Source organism: Erpetoichthys calabaricus, chromosome 1 (assembly GCF_900747795.2).
Source record: "Erpetoichthys calabaricus chromosome 1, fErpCal1.3, whole genome shotgun sequence".
Lineage (NCBI taxonomy): Eukaryota > Metazoa > Chordata > Cladistia > Polypteriformes > Polypteridae > Erpetoichthys > Erpetoichthys calabaricus.
The window spans coordinates 239,393,724-239,414,274 of NC_041394.2; the positions used below are offsets into that span (position 1 = coordinate 239,393,724).

General features: G+C 35.1%; 2 protein-coding genes across 2 annotated transcripts in view; one reads left to right on the forward strand and one right to left on the reverse strand.

Annotated features, from left to right (window-relative positions):
• Nucleotides 1-20,551, reverse strand: part of cog5 (component of oligomeric golgi complex 5) — a 507,949-nt gene that overhangs the window by 381,449 nt on the left and 105,949 nt on the right. The gene's annotated exons all lie outside the window — the stretch shown is intronic.
• On the forward strand, nt 9,810-16,314 carry gpr22a (G protein-coupled receptor 22a). Its single transcript, XM_028812971.2, has 3 exons — nt 9,810-10,277; nt 11,287-12,181; nt 14,796-16,314. Exon 3 carries the CDS (start codon nt 14,800-14,802, stop codon nt 16,093-16,095), a length of 1,296 nt encoding a protein of 431 aa, XP_028668804.1. The 5' UTR covers nt 9,810-10,277; nt 11,287-12,181; nt 14,796-14,799; the 3' UTR covers nt 16,096-16,314.

Consider the following 20,551-nt stretch of genomic DNA (forward strand, 5'->3'; position numbering starts at 1 on the left):
AGTAAAGTCCATAATAAAGAAGCAGCAAGTATTTGGTACTACTAGGACCCTCCCTGGAACCGTCCGTCCCTCAAAACTAGATAGAACAGCAGGGAGGAAACTGGTAATTTAGGCTACCAAGAGGCCAATGGCCACTTTGAAGGAGTTACGGGATTTTACGGCAAAGAGTGGTCATTGTGTGCATGTGACAACAATTTCACAAGAACTCCACAATTGTGGCTTGTTCGGGAGGGTCGCAAGGAAAAAGCCACTTCTCAAGAAAGGCCACATTAAGGCTCGTTTGAGCTTTGACAGAATGCACCTTGAAGATTCTGATGCTAAGTAGAAAAAGGCATTATGGTCAGATAAGACCAAAATCGAAGTATTTGGCCTTAATACCAAACGGTACACCTGGCAGAAATCCAATGCAGCTCACCATCCACAACACACCATAGCTACAGTAAAGCATGGAGGTGGCAGCATCCTGTTGTGGGGGTGTTTCCCTGCTGCAGGGCCTGGGGCTCTTGTTAGGGTAGAAGGAAAAATGGATGGGGCAAAATACCATCAAATTCTTGAGGAAAACCTGCTACCCTCTGCCAGAAAGTTGAAGATGGGCAGAATGTTCACCTTTCAACATGATAACAACCCGGAGCACACAGCAAAATTGACCATACAGTGGCTGAATGAGAAAAAAGCCTTACATGGTCTACTCCTGCTAGTGCAACAAAACAGCCAGACATGTATCTTTAGGTTCCCTTTAATGCAGGCATGACTGGCTTCAAAATGAAACCTCATTGGTCATCCCCGGTGTTTCGTAGGTTCTTCCAGCATCCGTAAAAGAGCAATATGACGCGCGTTTCAAGTCACACAGCACTTATCTCTTTAAAATGTCTAGTAACGCTCAGCTTCTGTAATTCGGCTTCACAGTTAAAACTCCACACTTAATTGAATGGAGACATGTTGGTCAACACCAGGAAAGTGTTAGTTTACTTCTGGCTTTAAGCTCTTTTGAGGAATCGTGACCATTAACTCTTAAATTGGACGTCATGTGATGGGAGTCCAAAGCCACACAAGCCCTACATGGTCTACTCCAGCTGGTGCAACGAAACAGCCAGACATGTATCTTAAGGTTCCCTTTAATGCAAGCAGAACGGACTTAAAACTGAAACCAAACTGGTCATCTCCGGTGTTTCAAAGGATCTTCCAGCATCCGTAAAAGAGCAATATAACGTGTGTTTCAAGTCTCACAGCATTTATTAAAAAGACATTCTTAAAAATGTCTAGGAATGCTCAACTTCTGTAATCGGCTTCACAGTTAAAACTCTGCTCTTATTTGAGAGGAGATACAGTATTTTATACCTATAACATATGTTATATAGTCTCTGGGTGGCTGATCAAATTAGCTGTCAACATAAGAAAAGATTTTACTGAAGTAGACTTTAGTCTGAATCCTGTTAGATTATCTTTTAAGAACAAAAATAATGAAGATGAGAAACAGTTGTAAGATAGTGGTACAATGGGAATAGAAGAGACAAATGGTAAAATAAAAGAACTTTAAGAAAACATACCATAGATGTTGTTCCAAGGGTTTAGCTAAGCATGAATTATAGGGCAGCTTTATATTTTGATTGTTTTTATTTGATTGCTTTTCATTTCTCTCAATCCCAGTATTCATTTTGTTGACAGTAATCATAGTGTTAAATAAACAAACCATCCAAGTATTGTAATGTGCTATACTTGATTGATTTTTATATACAGTACATATACAGTGGTGCCTCGGTTTGCAAGCATAATTCGTTCTGGAAACATGCTTGTAATCCAAAGCACTCGTACATCAAAGTGAATTTCCCCATAAGAAATAATGGAAACTCAGATGATTCGTTCTACAACCCAAAAATATTAACATAAAAATGATTAATACAAAATATAAAGTAAAAATATGCAAAACAAATTAACCTGCACTTTACCTTTGAAAAGAATCGTTGTTGGTGTGAGGGAGAAGAGAGAGAGGAGAGGAGGAGGAGGAGGAGGAGGGTTATTGTGTAGGACAACTTTCACTTTAACTAACGGAATTACTGCTGTCTGTTGGGTCACTGGAATCTTTTTCTTTTTTTGCGACTTTAACAGGGAACCTATCCAGTGACAGTTGCTTTTGCCTGAAGAGTCAGTATACTTGGACCCAAAATTTTTAAAAATGCTTTACGCACTGTAAGAATTCTAAACTCTTTTGGGACTCCCACCCACCAGCCAAACCCCCCCACCCCCAACGGGACGACACGCGGAAGAGTGTCCTGAAGCAACCATAGGCTCCCAGCGCTGTAGCAAGTCGCCATAAAAGCAAATCCAAAAAGATCGCGGTCGCTCTATAAGCGCTCGCTGTCAATGGGTGATGCAAGGAACATTATAAATGCAAGAGAACAGTATTACTTGGCCACTAACCTGGTCACAGCCCTGCTGGATTGCTGTGTCTGTGTATAGGAGAGGGGTAGATCCCGCTACAATAAATAACTGTGCTGTTCCTGTTTCAAGCTGAATAAAGCTGTTTTTGCTAAAGTACTGAGACTCAGCCTCGTGTTTTGGGGTGCATGACAGGGACTCACATGTTACAGCTCACACACGTAGTCACAATGCTATAGTAAACATTATACACTCATACGGATATTGACTATATGAGTGAGGCACGCCGACTGAGACCGAGCATGGGAGACGATTGCCCACAATCCCACGGCGAGAGAGAGAAGAACCATCGGCTCAGTTGTGATCACGTGATGCTCAGCCGACAAAGCGTATACGGACTACTCATATTGCAAGACTTCGCTCATTTATCAAGTTAAAATTTATTTAAAAATTTAGCTCATCTTGCAAAAGTTACTCACAATCCAGAGTTTTACTGTATTTTAGTCTTAAGACGTTAGAAAGCAACTTGTAGTCTTTGACAACCTATTTAGCCCATTAGTTTTCAATGCACTGTACGAATGCAAAAAAACAGTAAGATCAGAACAATCATATTTATGCACTGTTCTACAAATATAAATAGTTAAAAGTTTCCATAAATTTACAATTATCTCAGAAACAGTTTTTCTAGTTTTCTGTAAAATTGGTGCTTTCCTTTATGCTGTGACCATTATTAGGGACACTGAAGCAGACAAACGAGACTGTGGAATTATCAAGATGGAATGAGTTAACGGGTTAAAAATTATGAAATGGCCTTTAAGTCCATTCAGAAATTATAATTTTAAAAATAGGGTTGTTTCAGACTTAATGTAACAACTGCAAATTGGTTCATGGCATGCAATAACCTTAATCCAAACAATGAAACATGTCAGCACTGCCCCGAGAGTCTATGTCCAAAAGTGTAATGATAAATGGTCATTCTGGGTGACGGCAGTCAGAAAAAAAAGTGCCATGGCTTTTGCTTATAGACTGCCTGCCCATGTATGATGTCTTTGTCTACAAAGATACTGTATGTATATCTTAAGAAGCAACATTTTGAAAAGTCAATTTATTTCATATTCCATAGAAATAGAGGAAAATATCAGTGTTAATGCAACACTGCTGCACTAAAGGAATTCTGCAATTACCACACATATATCATACATTGAACTGGACAGGGTACCAGTCCATTGCAGGGCCCACTAACACACACAACTGTATTTATAATCAAACAAAGCCACCTTTAACAATCTAATTAATTTAACCAGCATGCCTTGGGGATGTGGAAGGAAAACCAGAGGACCTTGAGGAAAACCCATTCAGACACAAGAACAATAACCGAATAAGGGTTTCAAACGAAAGTCACTGAATCCATGAAGGGGACTGTGCTACCCAACAAGCCACTGTCCTGATCCATTTATGCTATAATAAATTCAAAATAAAGCACAAAACATCTAAAAAAAAATAGAAGCATGTTCACAGTATTCAACTTTCAGCTTTCCTTGTTGGATTCCAGTTAAACTTAGGACTGAAACCAAAAATCATTTCATCATCTATTAATTTAATTCCACTTATCCTGATGAGGGACATGCCTGCAACTGCTGAGCTAGGATGATCAGAACATTATATTCTCAATTAATTTCTTCCAACACTCCCTAGGATTTTCCAGACATTCCTTGGCCAATTGAGAGATATAATCTCTCCAATGTGTCCAGGGTCTTCTCCTAGTGGTCTGCACCTTGTGCATCTCCCCTGGGTAGAGCCAATTATATACACAAACCACCTCAAATGATTCTTCTTGACCCAGAAAAGCCACTGGTACAAGTGTAGTAGTTTTAACTTGACAAGATTAATGGTCAGATTTCATTTATTGACATAATTCTGAAAAAATCTACACTTTTTTTTTATTGTGTCATGGACATCTGTAATCAAAGGACTAATTAATTAGCACATCTGTATGCATTTTAAAGGAGTTAATATTTAAATAAGGGACTGAAAAAAGACCATCACAAAGTCAAAACAGTGACTGCACCTTTCTCATACTACTCTCAAACATAATTATAAATTTATAAAAGTCAAAGGAAGTGCAGGCAAAATAAAATGACTCAGAATCATAACATAACCCCTTCTCCCACTACCAGATTTCAGGATGTCAGCATACAGATGGCAAGTTTATGTGTTAGACCAAATGGCTTTAAATGAATAAAAGAAAGAAACATTTTTTGGTTTTGTGACTTAATTTTTTAAGTGTAAGTAGAAATATTAATATAAAGGGAAAATACAAGGTATTCATTTCTAGCCACCTTTCCTGCCAAAGACAGATAATAGAAAAAAAATGTAAAGTACCTGATTTTTAAATATTTGATATGTTTGGCCTCATGTGTACCTTCAGTGCCTTTCCTCAGCATTCTTGTGTGACAGAACCTCAGTTGACCAGGGCTCCCTTTCTTGATTGCATTCCTGTAAAGACTATTTCTCATACTCTATCATTTGCAGGCACCTTGCTCACCTCCTGTCCGCTTTTTCACATTCCTTCTTTGACGGTGAATCTTAGTGAACCTCCAAAGCCTTTGCTCCTAACATGTTTTTGAGCCTTCCTTTACCAGCACTTTCTCTTTGGAAAGTGCCACCAAAGCCAACCTGAACAAACAGATTGCTCGGAGGAACTGGACACACACACCAAAGGAGTGTCTTATGTGGCATATAGTGTCTATATCCTTAATAAATATCTGAATTTGATTTTACATCACTAAATCAGGACAAAAGCTTTTATTTGATTTCTTTAAAATCAGAATATTTGGAAACAGAACAGTTGTTAATGCTCAGAAATTGGCCTGAAGCATCTAAGGTGTGTATTTTTCATTCAAAGCAACTTAAGTCTTAATCTGCTATACAAGGTATAAACTGTTTACAACAAAAGCAACTTGTTAAAGACTTAAAATGCTACTGAATAACAATACAAAAATAAAACTGGACGAATCAAGATGATGTTGTAAGGTAGTGAGCTTGAGCACAATTGCCCAGGTCAATCACTTAATGCCATCAACAGCAGGCATAATCCACTGCTGTCACATATTTGTTAACATTCTTGTTTTTTAACAACAATTGTGCTATTGCTATTTGTATTTATTTTTTCCTGGGATAAATTAAATTCTTCGTTTTTGTTGGTTGTTTATATTTATGACAAAAAGGCCAACTTTCACTGCAACCTTGACTTGATTAGGTACAAATCACTGCCCAAACACTGTATGTACTGAATTTGTTTATTTGGCTTTAGACAAAAAATGAGTCTTTGTAAGAGTGAATACATTATGTGATGACTACTGTGTTAAAACTGCAGCTCAGACATTTTTGTGCAGTCTTTCATTTCGTCCCATAACTTGAGTAAGTTTTATCAAGTTTACAACGATCACACAGGAACATGGAGATGGTGATGGAAGAATCTGCATCAAGTCATGTTAAACACATGACATTGAATACAACAAAAATGTCCCACCAACATCACCTATAAAAAATATAATAAAAAATATGTTGCTTGTTACCTAGTGTATATGTGAATGTTTTCACTTGTGCATTCATGCTGGTCTGACACTAGTTCAATTACCGGTAAATCAATATCTCCATTTAAAAAAATGAAGCATAACAAAAAAAAGACTAAAGTGTTTAATCTGATAATACAGAAAGCAGCTGCAAATTATTACTGGCAGTTATTTCTGATAGGTACGGCAAAAAAGTTTTAAAAATTAAATCTATACTGGGTTTTACTAACAGTGTTATATAAATATGTTAGCTAATTTTTGTGATAAAAAATATCTTTAAGTTTATGTCAGCTTGGGACTAATTTGTTGTTTGTTATCAACCACATTGTGCTGACTACTTGCATGAGTGACAACACACAATTTTACATTTTTTAGCAATCAGCAAATGAACCACTGCCATGTCTATCTGAAGGAGCATATCAAAATGAACTGAACTTAAAAGTTTACCATACCTGATTATAGAAAAATGCTGTGGAAGCTGGCCCGGACACAGACAGGTGAGGTGGACACCGAAGGTTCAACAACCAACACACGTTTATTCCTATTTGTCATATTTACAGTGCACACAAACCAGTGCCCCCGGGCACCAATCACCCTCAAGTCCTGGCCTCTCAAAATGCCTTTACTCTTCTCTGCGACTGCCTCCACTCCTCTCCTCCAAGCTCCGTCCTCTTCCACCCGATTCCAGCCATCAAATGGAGGGAGGCGGCCCCTTTTATCCTCACCTGGACATGCTCCAGGTGCCTCCCAATGAGCTTCTGCTTGCGCTCCCTGGTGTGGCGGAAGTGCCAGCTGTGCACCCGGAAGCACTCCGGGTGTCCCTGGTCTTCGTCCCCCCAGCACTTCTGGGTGTGGCAGAAGTGCTGAGGGCCAGGGCTCTCCAGGCATTTAGGCGCCCCCTGGAGGTGACCACGGGCCCCTATAGGGTTGAGCTTCCATGCTTCTTTCCCGTGGTCCCCATAGCCACCAGGGTGGTTGCCCGCTCATGGTCCAGAGGAGGATTAATCCCTCCTTTGGTCCTTCTGGCGTTTCCCGGCTAGGTACCACCCCCAGCCGCTCGCCACAATGCATTCTAAGAAATAAGCTCTCAAAGCCAAATAAATAAATAAATTCTACAATAGTAACATTTCTGCAAACAAATACAGAAATACAAAAGGGAAAATACAGTCACTGATCAAATTATTAATACTGGGTAGGACATTATTATGCTCTGAGAACAGCCTCAATTCTTTGAGGCATGAATTCCACAAGATGATAGAAACATTCCTTTGAGATTCTGGTCCATGCTGACATGATTGCATTATACAGTTTCTACAGGTTTATCAGCTGCAAATTTATGCTGTGATTCTCCCATTCTATCACATCCCAAAGGTTTTCGACTGCATTCAGATCCAGTGATGGGAAGGCCATTGAAAAACACTGAAATCATTGTCATGTTCATGACAGCAGTTTAAGACCACTTTCCTATATAACATGGTGCAATAACATCATGTTAATATTATCATGTTGTATCATGTTAACACAACGCTGGTTTGGTGCATTGATTCAAGCTGATTGATCCAAATTCTGACACTACCATCTTTGTACCTCAGCAGAAATCAAGATTCATCAGACCAGGATACATTTTTCCAGTTTCCAGCTGTCCAGTTTTGATGAGCCTGCAATCACTGCAGTCTCAGCCTTCTCTTTTTGGCTGACATGAGGGCTGACATTTGCCTCAAGGTTTGAAGTGTTGTGAATTCTGAGAGGCTTTTCTGCTCACCACAGCTGTTCAGCATGGTCATCTGAGTTACTGTAGTCTGTCACTTTGAACCAGTCTGGCCATTCTCCTCACCTCTCTTATCAACAAATCGTTTCTGTCTATAGAACTGCCACTAACAAGACGTTTCTTTGTTTTTTTACCCCATTTTCAGAAAACTCTAGAAACTGTTGTGGTGTGAAAATTAAATTAGTTACAGAAATACTCAAACTATCCTGTCTGGCACCATGTGTCACCAAATGACACTGTCAAAATCAATGAGATCATATTTTTTTCGCCATTTTGGTGTCTGACATGAACATTAACTGAAACTTCTGACCTCTAACTGCACGATTTTATGTGCTGTACTGCACTGCTGCCACATGGTTGGCTGATTAAATAACATCATGGGTAAGCAGGTATATAGGTGTTCCTAATAATTTTTTCAGTAAGTGTAGCTGAGTCATATGGATTTTAGTGATGATCTACTGAAGAACTTCACATCATCAACTAAAAACATGCTACATAAAAGTCCTAAATCCACTACTCCGCTTGTTTCTTCATTAGCCATCTACTTTGCTTAAACTACTTAAACTACTGTGGCAACTTACCGAGTCCCACAGGACCACAAACTTAATTATTTTCTCAGCTTATCAAAAATATTGATATAGCTTGGATGCAAGTATATTTTCATTTACTCATACTCCCCTTTTACTTGCTGCTTCCTCTTAATATGATAGGAACAAAAGAAAAGCTGTACCCAAATGAATAAACTTTGTTATTTACATTGGGAGCAAAACTTAACCTGAAACTTAGGACTTTACCAAAATGCCTTGCTCTCCTAAAGGTTCAAACACACAAATAGAAACAGTGGCTTCCTGCACATACAGAAGACTCTCATTTATCTCATAAAAAAAACTTAGAATGCTGACCAGTTTGGTCAAAGAACAAAACAATGGTTAATACTATTCTTTGGCCTGTCAACTGGTATACCACTAATTTAAAATCTGTATGTACCATTATAGATGCTTTTAGCAGTGACACATTGGCATAGGACTACTGTCCAACGGTTCCTAAATCCCAAAGTTTTAGTCTTGGCTCAGCCACTGTCTTTGTGGAGTTTGCATGTTCTCCCCATGACATAGCAGAGTTTTTTTCCTCCCATGAATTCCAGGTTAGTTTGACTGGTAACTTAAACTGGCCCTGTATGAGTGATTGTAGGTTTGGAAAATGTGTGTTCTCTGGGCTTGATTAGTGCCCTAACCAGGAACTATGGCTTCCTCATGTCTGATACTGCCAAGATTTGTTCCAGCCCATACCTCTGTCTATTTGTTCAGTCTGGAAATTATATGAATGAATATTCTTTGTTCACATTACTATAGACTGAACAAGACCTGAAAACTCAAAACTTATTTCTATTATTGTAGTCTTTAACAGAATGCATCTAAAATTAAATTTACAGTCCAATTTTTTAAAGGAACCAAAGACATATGAAGTTCAAATTGTCCAACCTTTTATAGTTACTGGTAATGTTTCAAATATGATTCCTTAATGATAACGGAGCTCCATGGTTTGATTTTACACACTAAATGAAGCAAATAAAATTAATGCAAGGCTACATTTTCTCCTGAAATCTGCCCTCAGGATGTAATTAAAACTATCAATCAGCTATTCAATGCTTTCTAACAGCTCATAATTTGAACTCCATTCATCACTCTTTTGTTATAAACATGGTGAACATTTTCATTTTTAACTTGTCAGCTAAAATTAAAATTTAATGTGAGGTGTATAAATATAAAAACTCATTCATGCATATGTGCATGCAGGGTCTCCAAACAAGTATTATTCCCTGATTTGTAATATTAATTTTTCATATACACTCACAAAAACAGTTATAGTATGTGAGTGATTAATAATAAAAAATGCAATTAATCATATATAATAAAAAGCAATTGAGCTGTTTCTGTAAAAACACATGGCTAGCCATAACATTTAATGCTTGTTTTAAATTTGCTAAACCCAGCAAACCCACCTCCATAAAAAAAAAAAACAGAACAAAGACACCTCCTACATGCTGAAGATCAGGTTAAGCCCATTAACAGAGACCAATCACAACAAGAGCGTGCACTGCAATTCTCTGCAGTGAGGCACTGAAGCAAGTCAAGCTGTCATTCTGCAAAAGCTGCCCCACAGCCTATGTGTAAAACACTTTTTGCTTCAGGACGTCTGGTTCCAAATGCTGTCTCCGGAGACTTGATGGCTTCAACATGTTAAATTACTTTCATTCCACATTTTTTAGACATGTATTGATTCTATGCTTGTGGGAGTGAAGCAGCCTCAGCAACATCAGCCTACGTAGTAACAGTTCTGATAATTTTTTTCTCAACAGCAAGCTTTGTGAGGTAGCAGAAAGCCAACAATAAGCAGGTGTTCTACAATCTCTGATTTTGAAGAAATCATTTGATCTTTTTCAATTCAGAATGCTGGAGGAAGGATAATATAATACACTAAGCTCTGCAAAAAAAAATCTTAATTGGACATCATTAACAGCGCAGTATGGTGCTTTTACAGATCCTTTTGTTTGAAAGGTAAGAATTGATTCTTTTGTGCTATAGTAAGAAAACATGACAGCTCTGTTTATTAAAGTGCTAAAGGAAAACATGCAAGGTCATATTTGTAATAATCACTAGAAATTATAAAATGTAAAAAAACTGCTAGGAATGAATTACTTGCTGATATTGAAATCTATAAAAACTGTTTCTATATTATATGGTACCCAGTGACTACATATTATTCTTGTAACATTCACTTAAAATCTGAAAATGACTGAAATACTTTCATTTACAACAAAACAAAGCAAGTAATAGCATATTTTCTATGTAATCACTTAAATTCAAGTTTTATTTCAATGTACCTTTGTTTAACATTTTAAAGACCAGCACTTCAAATTTTATATTATGAAAAATGCAAACTGTATTTACACGTGTTGTTAACCTTTCCTAGGAACCTTGACTATTTTCTGTATTTAGCATTGGTACAAAAATAGTTCAGGAGGTTACTAAAAAGATGTCTGTTGCTTTTTGAGAAATCTGGTTTGAAATGGTGAAAGTAACTACAACCAGCTTATTATATTCATCAGCATCAAAAAGTTGCAAAGTTACAGTCAAAAATCAGAAACCTACAAAGGCTAATAAGACATAAGGTTCTAAAATACACAACAAGAAACTGTACATATTTATAAAAATAAAATTAACCAGTTTCTATTGGAAGTGTAAAAAGACAAAGCCATTCAAAGCTATATAATGTAGACTGCACTGGAAAGAAACTACATACAAAGTAAATTAATGATGGCTTAAGCGCATGTCCACAGTTTTTCTTTTTTAATCCATATTACCATAGAACTTCTTATCTAACATTTTAAAAACAAATTAGGCATAGAAAAATATGCACATATCCATCTTTCTAATTTAGATGCATAATGGCTCAATACTGAAATGTTATTTTACATTTTTATTGCACTGTAAATTTAGCAAGGTACCTATTGGAAACTGTTGCAGAATAAAATGCATCCATTTCTTCAATTTTGTTTGATTTCAGGAAAAGAAAGATGAAGACGCACAGTACTAATCAAGACCTTGATTGTGGATTATGATCCTGCTGGCTCCAGATTGTCCACTGATTCTCTTTCAAATAATTACTGTGCAAATTAAACTGCCAGTCAGATCAGAACTCAAAGCTAATGGGAAAGCTGCCATTTTCACTTGATTACTAAAAAAATACACAAAAAATAGAACATCTCATCAATATTTCTGGTGTTACCAGTAAAGTGTTCAAAAAATAAAAATATTGACCTTTCCAGATCAATACTAATGCTTGACTAACCTGGGCTTTTTACATTAAAGAGACAAAAAAGACAAAACCAAAGGCCTTGGAAGAGGGCTCAGGCTTAATAAAATGCTCTTTTTACTTGTGGATATATTTTTTTGGCAAACAAAAATATGTTTTGACTTTTCTCCCACTTTACCGAATATTGTAATTTCAGGTACCAACCTAAGGATGCATCAAAGCAGTGTCTTTTATACAAAACAAATGCTACTATACTAAAGAAAACCATGTGAATGCAACGTATTGTTTTTTCCCTCTCATTTGTTTGTACAACTGTGCAACAGACAAGATACTGACCCTGACTTATACTCCAAGTGGCAAGGATATCTGATACAGATCAGAGTCTGTCTTTTTCCTCCACTTCATGGCTTGCTCAAGAATCATACATATATGTTCAACTTGCACATCTTTTCAGGGATGTCAGTTTTTATAATCAAGAGTAAACAGTGGAAAAATGAGTGCCCAGAGGGTGCACAGCAAAGCAGAATCAGTGAACTGAACTGACAAAACAAAATGATCAGGTTTAATGACATCCTGTGCAAACAGAGACAAATCTCATTTATGGCATTTCCAACCTCCTGAGACTTTCAGAGAACTCTGGGAACAGGTAAGTTACACAGCGTTCATACATTTATTTTTTTCCAGCTCTAGGTGAGCAAGGTATTGGGATTGCTTTCTTCTGAAAAAATAGCTTTATTCTGACAACTTTTTTTTCTGTAAATAGACTCCCTAGACATACATACTATATGACCCTTTCTTGCAGTCATTCAAGATACTCTGCATAAATAAATCTGGCACCCATTAGTTTTCTATTTTCACACAGGATTGTATTCTGGCTGAAGAAAATATAGTATATAATACAGATGTCATTAACGTTTTAACTTTCCATAAAAAAAAAAAAAGCAGCATCACTTAATTATATAATTATTCTTAAAATGGTAGTATAACAGGAAGAACTTCCTACATCTGGAATGTACGGTACAAGTAGCAAATCATCATCTTTACTTTAAACTAAATATAAAGCATTCAAACAAATACAGTATATTAAAACCAACAAATTTAAATAAATTGAAATATGGAAATCGATCTTTTCTAAAACTGTTCACAAAGGAAAACAACATTCCATGATAAAATTAGTTAATGACAGCTATTAAAACTTTTTTTCTATAAATATGATTATTTTTAAATAACCTAAGCAAGAAATTCAAATTGGCAAAACCATTAAGGTGAAAAACAGACTTAAAAAGCTTCCCTAAACTGAAATTTGTTAAATGCAAAATAATAATAATAATTAATAAATTACTATTTTGTTGGCATATGTTTGTGAGAAAGGCAGATTGTTTTTCTCATCATTTAAAACAGATTTTGAATCTTTCAGAAAACTAGGGATATGTTAATGTAATAATTCTAAATATATTATTTCAACATGATTTTAAATACAATAATAAATGATAAATATGCATGGACTTATTAAAAATAAACAAGCACTTTAATCACTGGAGCTGATCTAAGCATTATAACCCTGTTTATGAAAAATATGAACTAATTCTCTTTTAAATAATGGTATGTTTCACAGGGTGTCATGTCAAGCTCAGAGAAACTAACATGTTCAAGATGCTCCTTCCAAGTAAACAGTGCAGGAACCTGTTGCCGAGTACAGGGGTGCAAAAAAGAAATAACTAATACACAGAGTAACATAACGTAAAAAAATACAAAAATACAAAAAAACTTTATTGTTTGTTTATGGAAATAAATCATGAGAAACCATGCACACATTAAAAGGATTAAGCAAACTAAAACAAGAATGCTATAACAACTTAGGACTACTTTTTCACAGCATAATTCCAAATATAAGGCTTAATTTAAATTTTTGTTCCAAAGCTACAAAAAGGTAAATCTAATTAAGTTTATCAAAAATCTCTCAAAAACAAAGCTAACTTAATGAAGTGTAGTTTCTTGCTCAGAAAATAATATAAATTATATCTTGCATTTTGAACTTGCATATTTTGATACAAGAGCCTATCCATTAACATTGGACAGAAGGCTGGAACTAACTCAAGACATAGCATCAATCCTCTGCAGGACACCCAAGCCACATAGCCCTGGTTCACCTATTCCAGGGCAATTTAGGATGAACACAGAGGTGGAAATTAAGATGGCACATGTCTTGAGGATGTATGAGTAAATTACAATATGCAAAGGATTCCTAAATGGACAAGGCAAAACATGCAAAACCCACCCAAACAGTGACTGAGCAGGTAGCAGTGTAATTAAACAGATTTATTTAAATTAAAACAAATAAAAATAACTACTGGTGGGGCAGTCTAACTCTGTTAATTCACATTTCAAATGCAAGCCCATTACAATACTGTCTAGGGGGCAAATCAACAGCTTAAAAAATCCTGGGTGCTTCTTTTTGAATCTATATTTAAATTAAAAAAACAGAGCTTGTACAAAAAATATTAAAGTTTCTAAAATATGGGGAATGGCTTAGTGGGGTAGGTGGGAGGAAAAGTACATAAAACAATCTATCAATTACATCTGATCAAAATGACAATAACATTGCAGAAAATGATACTATACCCTATAACAATCCTATTCTGCTGAGTAATAACCAACTTGGAAAGGAAAGAAATGGACCACAGATAAAATCTGCCTGCCATAAATGAAAAGAGTGCTCAAAATGTTAACACTAATTTCCAAATAAACAAATTTTATTTTTAGATCCATCTTCATACAGTGAATCTACATAAAATTAAAAAAAAGATTTACCCCAACAAAAAGGCACATGGAATACCCTACACAAGTACAGGCAAATTTCATCAAAATGACTGACAAAAAATAAGGCGGCAAATGCTTTTTAGCAGAGATTGCTACAGTAAAATTCAATTTTCTTTTTACTTTATATATTTGGTTAAGAAAGGAGTCAGATTAAAATGTGATTAAGATAAATATAATGATAAACAGCACAAATGTTCTTAATCCTGGAGAGAGAATAAGAAAATTGCTGTCTATTTATTTCATATGAAATAGATATACACATAGTAACTTCAATATAATACAGACATTATCCACATGTTAAAAAGAGTGAAATAACTGAATTTTTTTTCTTCTTTTGGAAAAACTGTCTCAACATCTCCGACTAAAGCCTTGAGCATATATTTTGTAAATCTGACCCTATTTTATATATATTTCTATTAACTTAAAATGCTTATTTACAGGATAATGCATTCCCCCCGAGTGCTGGAAGTCATCATGCAGTCGGAATACAACGTTACTGTACAAGACAACATTGAGTCCATCAGCAGAAACATGAATCAGGCTCTGCCATACCCACTCAGCTTTCAAGTTTCACTCACAGGCTTCCTCATGCTGGAAATTGTTTTGGGCCTCAGCAGCAACCTGACTGTGCTTGTCCTTTACTGCATGAAGTCAAACCTGATCAACTCTGTTAGCAATATAGTCACCATGAACTTGCACGTGCTTGATGTCATCATCTGCATAGGCTGTATTCCTCTAACCATTGTTATTACTCTGCTTTCCCTAGAAAGCAACACTGCACTGATCTGTTGCTTTCATGAAGCTTGTGTGTCCTTTGCAAGTGTAGCAACAGCTGTGAATGTCCTTGCCATTACTCTAGACAGATATGACATTTCAGTGAAGCCTGCAAATCGTATTCTGACAATGGGAAGAGCAATGATACTTCTTACACTTGTTTGGATTGTGTCCTTCTTCAGTTTTCTCATTCCTTTCATAGAAGTCAGCTTTTTTAATATTCAGGCAGAAAACACAGATCAGAATGCCACCATTTCAAGCACTGATATCAACCAGTATTACACTGAATTAGGTCTGTACTATCATCTTCACGCACAAATCCCTATTTTCTTCTTTACAGTTATAGTCATGTTAATAACATATACCAAAATACTGCAAGCTTTAAACATAAGGATTGGCACCAGGTTCTCAACAGTACAGAAGAAGAAAGCACGGAAAAAAAAGACTATTTCCATGTCCACACAGCAGGAGACCACAGATGTCCAACAAAACAGTGAAGGAAGGAATGTAACGTTTGGAGTACGAACTTCAGTTTCTGTGATAATTGCACTTAGAAGGGCAGTCAAACGTCACCGGGAACGTCGTGAGAGACAAAAGAGGGTCTTTCGCATGTCACTGTTAATAATCTCCACGTTTCTTCTTTGTTGGACACCTATTACAGTTTTAAACTCTGTCATCTTATGTATTGGACCAAGTGATCTACTGGTGCGATTAAGACTTGGGTTTCTTGTTATGGCCTACGGCACAACAATATTCCACCCCTTATTGTATGCATTTACAAGACAGAAATTTCAAAAGGTCCTAAAAAGCAAAATGAAAAAGAGAGTAGTATCAATTGTGGAGGCAGACCCACTTCCTAATAATGCCATTATTCATAACTCCTGGATTGACCCAAAAAGGAACAAAAATGTGATATTTGAGGAAAATGAAGTTCACCAAAAATGTCTAGCAGAAGATGGGGAATAGAAGAAGGATTTCAACAACAAAATTCTTAAAGTAAAATTGAAGTTATGAATATAAAATCCTTAAGCTGACTGTATGACAAAATAGGATTTCACAAATACTGTAACATCTACAGTTAATATAAAAAGATTTATTTATTTCTATTTATTGTGAAAAATAAGATATTTAAGTATTAGACCTTTACAGGAGTATCTGTAAAAATGCATGACTTTTTATAAAGATGAAGTATATAATGTATATAGAAGTACTATAAATATGTGTAAATATATATTTATTACATATATACAAACACAATCTATATAATGTATGTCAAGTGTTTTTATACAAAAATATTTCAGTAAAAGGATTTTATTGAACTAATAAATTCTAGCCAATGTTTTCTAAAATATGATTTCTCAGGAAATAATATATTACAAAAGTGAGACACCTACAGTATGAGTTGAAAAGGTTTAAAAAAATTAATTTTGTGAATTTCAACATTGCACTAAATTATATGATATTAAGCTTTCTTTCCATTTTTCCCCAAAGATTTTAACCTAAAAAGTGTTGTCATAAATAGTACTCCATTAAAACATAGCATCAACTGTTTTGTCATCTAAATAAATTAAACCCACTTTTATGTCACTCTCTATTTCAAAAATATTAATTAGTGTCAATACTATTGTAAATTAAAACAAAAAGTAAAAATTAATATCTATGGTAAAACATTTATTTATCCATCCACCCAATTTTCTGATGCAGTTTTCTTAATTAAAGGATTACAAGGTGCTAGAACCTACTCGGACCTATTGAACATGATGTCTGTCCATTGAGGTGCACATTCATATATACTCACCCATTCATGTAGGCTTATTTTAAGGGTAGGCAAGTAACTTAGCTCTGCAATATGGTAGAAAAATGGAAACATTTCGATAAAAATTATAAACACTGTGGCAAAACTATTAAAACACACGGGTAAGCCAGAATCAGGGTATGCCGGAATCAAACCCTGGTCCCTTGAAACTGTGAACCACCACTGCAAAGTAAAATGTCCCCATTCCACTCTCTAAATAATTCCTTAATTTATAATTTTAGACAAATTACAGTTTTTTTTTTTTTGTTTTAGCGTTATGGCACCAGATAAATCTGGCATTTGCTTCAGCCAACTAAATATTGTTACTTAAACATTATTAGAACTTTGTTCTACAGGCATGTCTGCACAGAGGGCCTCTCTTCACATACACTGGTCTTGTGCGTTTCTCACAGGGCTTCCACGTAAATCCAATGTCTAAAGATACACAGTGCAAATAAATTGACTAAAGTTGCAAAACTGTCCCAGACTCTGTGCCTTCTAATGGACATGTGCTGGTTTGATGTGTAGTGGGTGCGGCAACGCACTGTACCAGTGCATGCTCCCCAATTTGACTTGAACTTGATTTTAAGATACAATTGTTACACATCACTAGCATCATCTGAATCTCAAAAGGAAGAAATCTGGATGGAAGACTTATTATGAAGATCACTTTTAAATAAATTTGTATGGAAAAATGGATAAACGTGTTCTCCATTTGAACTTGTACTAGACAAAAAAACACAGAAAATTGATTTTATGAAAAATCACATAGCATTTTAAACTATCTGTAATTTACTGATTCATACCGTATAATGGTAAAAAAAAAAAGATAAATGTGCATATGTTAAAGTAAGTAGAATCTTAACTTGTATTCAGTAGAAAAAGAAGGCACATTTTTATAGATGAAAAACCAACAATTATTAAACTTTGGGTCTTATACATTAAAAACAAGAAAACTGTCTACTGTTCAGATGTCACATAATCATAATCATTAAACTATTGGAAACCTAGACTTGAATGTGATCTGACAACACATGAAGAAACTACCAGCTACTTTATTGTCTTGTTAGGATGCTTGTGGTGTTGGGGACTTGGGGCTAAAATATTTTAAGGAAAAGTAATTCTAGTATGCACATTGCTTTCATATAAAGATTTGTTGTTACAGAAACAAATACCAAAAGCAAAATAATAAAAAAAGGAAGAAACATCTATTTACAGTGAAGGGAGGTTAATGAATGACTACTTTAAAAAATCAGTTCTTTTAATTATAGAGCTGTAGTATTGCTCCTGTAGAGGATTTTGTTTACTTCTGAATTTTCTAAGGTATTTTAATTATTTAAATAATTTAATTTTATAAATGAAGTGTAAAGTTCACACACCCTTTTTCAATGTTATGCTTTTACATATCGGACCGCAATTAAGCAAATACCCAAGCCCTCATCTACTCCTAATATTAGATAACTCTATTTAATCTTAGATATGAAACAAAACATAAAAGATTTTATTTTACTTTTTTTCACAAAAACAAAAAACATGTTCAACAGCTATAATCTGTCATAACCACTTTTCAAATGATTTTATCTGAATTGAAGTCAGAGGGAATTTGTTTATCCAGTGCTGTCTTAGTGTTTCAAAACACCACATCAACACGATAGAAAAACATTACTTCTTTTTCATTCAACCATTCAGTCACAGATGTTCTGCTGTGGTTGTTGCATGAACCAATTTTGAGCAAGCCATATTTTTCACTACAATCCTCATTTATAAAGTGGTGTACTTGATGGATACAACAAATGTGAGGATAATGTAACTAACTGCAAAACCATCCCAAATTATCTACCTTTCTTCCACTATCCTTGGTAGCTGCTACAAGGTTCTTGTGTCAATATGCTATATTTGATTTTGAACAAAGACCAGGGGAGTTCATTTGATTGAGTCTTATCTTTCCAAAGGACATTGCTCAAGACATTTCGTAGCTCATTCAACTGCAATATGTTCTTTCTGGAAAGAAGAGGCTTTCCCATACCTACACCTCCATGAATGTCACATTATTTTCAGTCTTTATCTGAAATATGACATTTGAACTACAACACTCACCACATTGACAGTGACCTCAATGCTTATATGCAGCATTAGTTCACTGCAATTTCTCTGTGCATCTATGGTCTGATCTTTTAAATCATTTGTAAAATCACTGTAAATTAAACACTGTCACTTACAGATGGCTAGGAAAGATCCTAAAGGATTTTTTAGGGCTGACACTGATCGCCGATATCTGAATTGTCAGAGTCCAATATTTTTTTTTTCATCTCATTAAATACCTTTTTACACTAAGTACACACATTACCAGATGCAGAAAAACCTTATTTTCTATGTTAAAGTGTTAAATTTGGTATTTTTATAATTATACTATACACTACATGTATTACCTGTTCATTTATTAACAAAATGAAATTCAGTAGGTTTATTGTTCAGTGACCATAAAAATAGTAACTAAATAAAATTTCCTTAAAATACATATTTTAATTAATATAATTTGCACAGAAAATATTCATTCATAATACATATGGCACCTGCGGTGGGCTGGCACCCTGCCTGGGATTTGTTCCTGCCTTGCACCCTGTGCTGGCTGGGATTGGGATTGACCCTGTGTTAGGATATAGCAAGATGGAAAATGACTGACTGACACATAGTACAAAGCAAAATAAAATGTTTCTCTTAATTACAACTGGTCATATTGTTTAATTTCTTCTATAATGTGCTTATCTGAAACAAAGCTTAATTTAAAAAAGTAGTTTTCACCATTTGTCTAACAAAAAATATATATATTCTTATACTGTAATTAAATGTTAGTTAAACATTTCTTAAATGTAAATATATATGCACTTATAAGTTTCATTTATTTCTAATCATTAATTGCACTACAGCTTTTTTTGCTGTTAAAATATACATTTACTATATTTAAGCAGGTGTTTTTTTCAGTGAACCAGCTAGACATTTCTAATTTTTGAGGTGTCATTAATTATGCAGTACTTGTTAATTGCCAAAACTTATACTGTATGACATGCACAAACAAATAATTAACAGTATAACACTTTTAAAAAGCCACAAACATCTCAAATGTTCATAAGATGTTAGCCTTGTATCTTCTTGATAAACTTGCAAAAAAGTTTACAAGTAAATTAGACACATTTTACTGTTAAGCTAACAAGCCAACTGTTTACAAAGCAGCAATTTCAAATTATTCTTTATCTCTTTGTTTTCTATTGAAAAAGTGGGCTGCTGTACTAAATACAGTATAAGCTTGCTCACTGTGCAAAGTCATGCATGCAGTATCTGTTTTAATTAAAGGACTAAATGTAAGGGTCTGAATTCATTAATGTAGTTTCTCTTGTCATTTGCCTAAATGCACAGAATGACTCCTCTGAATACTTTTTCTCAGTTTATTACTCCACTTTCTTTAATGTAACATTATAATCTTCTGTCTCTCTGGTATAGTATGCTTTGACGCTTTCTGATCATAGGAGTTCACAGAAAAAAGACCCCTGCCAGAAAGAGCACTACACTAAAGGTGCACTACAAGTAAATTATCATAAAGCCTAGAAAAACACATGTTGAAAAAAATAC